The following is a 3,818-nucleotide window of genomic DNA, read 5'->3' as shown; positions in this document are numbered from 1 at the left end:
AAATCAATACGAATTTTGGCGTGGAACATGTATTTTAATAACATAAGTATAATTTATTTTTATAACCAATTTCAAAGATAATCTATTAATTTTTATGTGTCATAATGTTATCATTAAAATTATATATATATATATATATATATATATATATAATAAATTTATATTCTCATAATTCACCGTGCATCTCATAGGTCATATCTAGTATATAACCGAATAGAAATATTCTTTTTCTTAAAAAAATAATTAACAGTTGTTAACTAAATAAATAACGATACAAATCCTAACATTAAATATGAAATAAATTATATTTAAAAAATATTACCATATATGTGTTAATAATTGTCAACAAATATTAGTTATTAGTGTTAGGAGTATTTCGTACCGATATTAAAACAAAAATTACAGAAGGGGGGAGTAGGACAGACTGGAACAGTAGGGTGGACGGAGGCAGCAGGACAAACAATAACAACCGTTGGATGTAACGCCAGTGACCGGCTGTGATGCGAACGGTCAAAGTTGGACTGCGCCGCCCTTGAAAAAAATAATGCGAATGAATGAATCACTACGCGTTCTCAATGCCGTTTTTGCCTCAACGTTCGTTCTTTCGAACTTACTTCCCTCCCACCCTTCTTTCTAGTTAGTGCCTCCCTACATATATATTTTACGTTATAATTAGATCATAATCCTATAATGCAACTTCTTTACTAACTCTCCTTCCATTTTATCACCGCGCCCCCCCCCCCAAAAATATATATATATATATCTCCTTCCATTTCGCCACACTCTCTCTCTTAACCAACAGATTTAACTCCATTTTACTTTCGTCATTTTAAACCACTGCTTCAAATCTATTTAACTCTTTCTCTCTCTAATCCGCGTCTCTTTGCGTTTCACGGCCCACATTGCTGCGTTCTCTGGAGTCTTTGGCCTTTCAAGGTACATTTTTGTTTCACTGCTAGATTGATCTGTTTCTTATTTGTTTTATTTATTTTATATCTAGCTGAAATGTTGTCGTGACACTTTGGAGATATCGATTGATTGATGCAAATGAATTTTTTTTATTTTTAATAAAACAGTTCCCCATTTTTTGATATGAAATTAAGATCTGGATTTACGCCTTGGTCTGCCATAGAAACAACTTAGTTAATTATCCAAGGATGTTTGATAACTTTGTCCTTTTCAATTTCGTTGACTTTGGTGAAAGCAATGAAATTGTTACCAGAGAGACTTTATTGTGTCATATCATTGTTAAGTTATAAAACTGTTTCACCTCTCAATCTATGTGCATAAATGCTCATTTAATGTTATCATAAATTATGGAAAGCAACCCTTTTTTGACCATATTTTCAAGCAAAAATTGTTACTGGAGAAGGGTTATGTGTATTTTGGATTAAAGTTGAGATAACCCAAAAGTACTTTTACTCTCGAAGCAACAATTTTTTCCTTCTTCATTGGGTGTATTGAAATTTGTAATTGTGCATTGGAAATTGGAATTCACTAAAGTAGTTTCCAAACTTCAATCCAAACATATCTTATTTCAGGGGCTTGATTGCATTGTATGATTGTAAGCTACGAAATTGATTCAGCTGTATCTATGCATAAATGCTCATTTTGATCGTCTCAACTATCAAGTTATGTAAGCTAAATATATTCAAATCAAATTTTGAACAGGAAAAAATGGCAGAGACAAAACCAGACACACCGTTGATGCCACCATCATCGCGGAACCTTCCAGATTTCAAGAAGTCCGTGAAATTGAAATATGTGAAGCTTGGTTATCATTACCTCATAACACATGGCATGTACCTCTTTCTTTCCCCTCTGGTGGTGCTCATTGCTGCACAGCTCTCGAGCTTCTCCCTTGAAGATCTCCATGTCATTTGGGAGAATCTACAGTACAATTTGATATCCGTTATTGTTTGTTCCACTCTCATTGTATTTTTGTCTACCCTATACATTATGACTCGTCCACGGCCCGTGTACCTTGTCAATTTCTCATGTTACAAGCCAGAAGAAGCTCGCAAATGCTCGAAGAAGATATTCATGGACCAGTCCCGGAAGAGTGGTTTTTTCACAGAGGAAACTCTTGAATTCCAGCGGAAGATTCTGGAGAGGGCTGGCCTTGGTGAAAGCACTTACTTTCCAGAGGCTGTTCTCAATGATCCTCCCAACCCTTCAATGAAAGAGGCAAGAAAAGAGGCTGAGGCTGTTATGTTTGGTGCAATTGATGAGCTGTTTGCTAAGACTTCTGTGAAGCCTAAGGACATTGGAATTCTGATTGTGAATTGCAGCCTCTTTTGCCCCACGCCATCGCTTTCGGCAATGATTATCAATCATTATAAACTTAGAGGGAACATAAAGAGTCTCAACCTTGGTGGGATGGGATGCAGTGCAGGTCTCATTTCGATTGATCTTGCTAAGGACCTTCTCCAAGTCCACCCCAATTCCTATGCATTGGTTGTTAGCACTGAGAACATCACTTTGAATTGGTACTCTGGGAATGACCGATCGAAGCTTGTTTCCAATTGTTTGTTCCGTATGGGAGGGGCTGCCATTCTGCTTTCAAACAAAGGCTCTGATAGGAGAAGATCAAAATACCAGCTGGTTGACACCGTTCGCACTAATAAGGGTTCTGATGACAAGTGCTTTGGCTGCGTTGTCCAAGAGGAAGATTCCAATGGCAAGATTGGTGTCACTTTGTCAAAAGATTTGATGGCAGTTGCTGGCGATGCTTTGAAAACCAACATCACCACATTGGGGCCTCTTGTCCTTCCAATGTCTGAACAGCTCCTGTTCTTCGCCACATTGGTTGGGAAGAAGCTTTTCAAGATGAAGATCAAGCCTTACATTCCAGACTTCAAACTGGCTTTTGAGCACTTTTGCATCCATGCTGGAGGCAGAGCCGTGTTGGATGAACTGGAGAAGAACTTGCAGCTGTCCACTTGGCATATGGAGCCATCAAGGATGACGCTTTACCGTTTCGGAAACACCTCCAGCAGTTCCCTTTGGTATGAATTGGCTTACACAGAAGCCAAAGGGAGGATCAGGAAGGGTGACAGAACATGGCAGATAGCATTCGGTTCCGGATTCAAGTGCAACAGTGCAGTGTGGAAGGCTCTCAGGACCATCAACCCTGCCAAGGAGAAGAATCCTTGGATGGATGAGATCCACAAGTTCCCAGTTGAAGTTCCAAGGATTTCGCCCCTCTAAACAAAGCAGTTTTACGTATTTTTGGGTCAGCATTAGGTGGTAGCTGTTGAGGTGGTGTAAGGGGATGAGGGGTAGGTCTTGTTGGGATAGATTTTGTTTGTTATTAAATTTAATTAATTTAGTCAAGGACTTGTGCAAGAGCTTTGGACTGCCGGGGTTCTCAGCAATCTATTGCTCTGTGGTAGTGAATTGTAATTACAATTCTATTCGGGATTTGTCTGATACATTTACAATTCTTTCCCATTTTGAACATGTATGAGTCTTTACAATGATTATGAGCTATTAGACAGAAAAAGCCATTGAATTGAAATAGAAATACTCTGGTTTCTAATGAACGTGCACCTGTGTCCTGTACGGTGCCAACCATCGAATTGATATAGAAATTCTCCGGTTTCATGACATTCCCTTTTTTTTGGGATTTGGAAGGTATACTAATCGGTAATCACTGCAACCATAAAAGTCTTTTTTCCATTAATTTAAGTAGTGTCATTTAGATAGAAGTTCTTTTTAATAACTTCACTCATTTTTTTTTATTTCTTTTATCAACAACTCCTCTTTCCTGGCCTTCTTTTGTCTTCTCATATTTGCCACATCATCCTAAACACACT

At 38.0% G+C, this 3,818-nt stretch overlaps 1 protein-coding gene across 1 annotated transcript; it reads left to right on the top strand.

Moving 5' to 3' along the window:
- Nucleotides 1-571: 571 nt before the first annotated feature.
- Nucleotides 572-3,520, top strand: LOC100794273 (3-ketoacyl-CoA synthase 11). The gene is made up of 2 exons (XM_003522868.5): nt 572-936; nt 1,672-3,520. The coding sequence occupies exon 2, from the start codon at nt 1,678-1,680 to the stop codon at nt 3,208-3,210; it is 1,533 nt and encodes a 510-aa protein (XP_003522916.1). The 5' UTR covers nt 572-936; nt 1,672-1,677; the 3' UTR covers nt 3,211-3,520.
- Nucleotides 3,521-3,818: the final 298 nt, after the last annotated feature.

The sequence above is a fragment of the Glycine max genome, chromosome 4 (genome assembly GCF_000004515.6).
Source record: "Glycine max cultivar Williams 82 chromosome 4, Glycine_max_v4.0, whole genome shotgun sequence".
Taxonomy (NCBI): domain Eukaryota; kingdom Viridiplantae; phylum Streptophyta; class Magnoliopsida; order Fabales; family Fabaceae; genus Glycine; species Glycine max.
Note: the sequence above shows the minus strand (reverse complement) of the source record. Positions and strands in the feature narration are given on the sequence as shown.

Coding starts and splice junctions, on each gene's coding strand:
- LOC100794273 (XM_003522868.5), top strand. CDS start 1,678: ATGGCAGAGACAAAACCAGACACACCGTTGATGCCACCATCATCGCGG.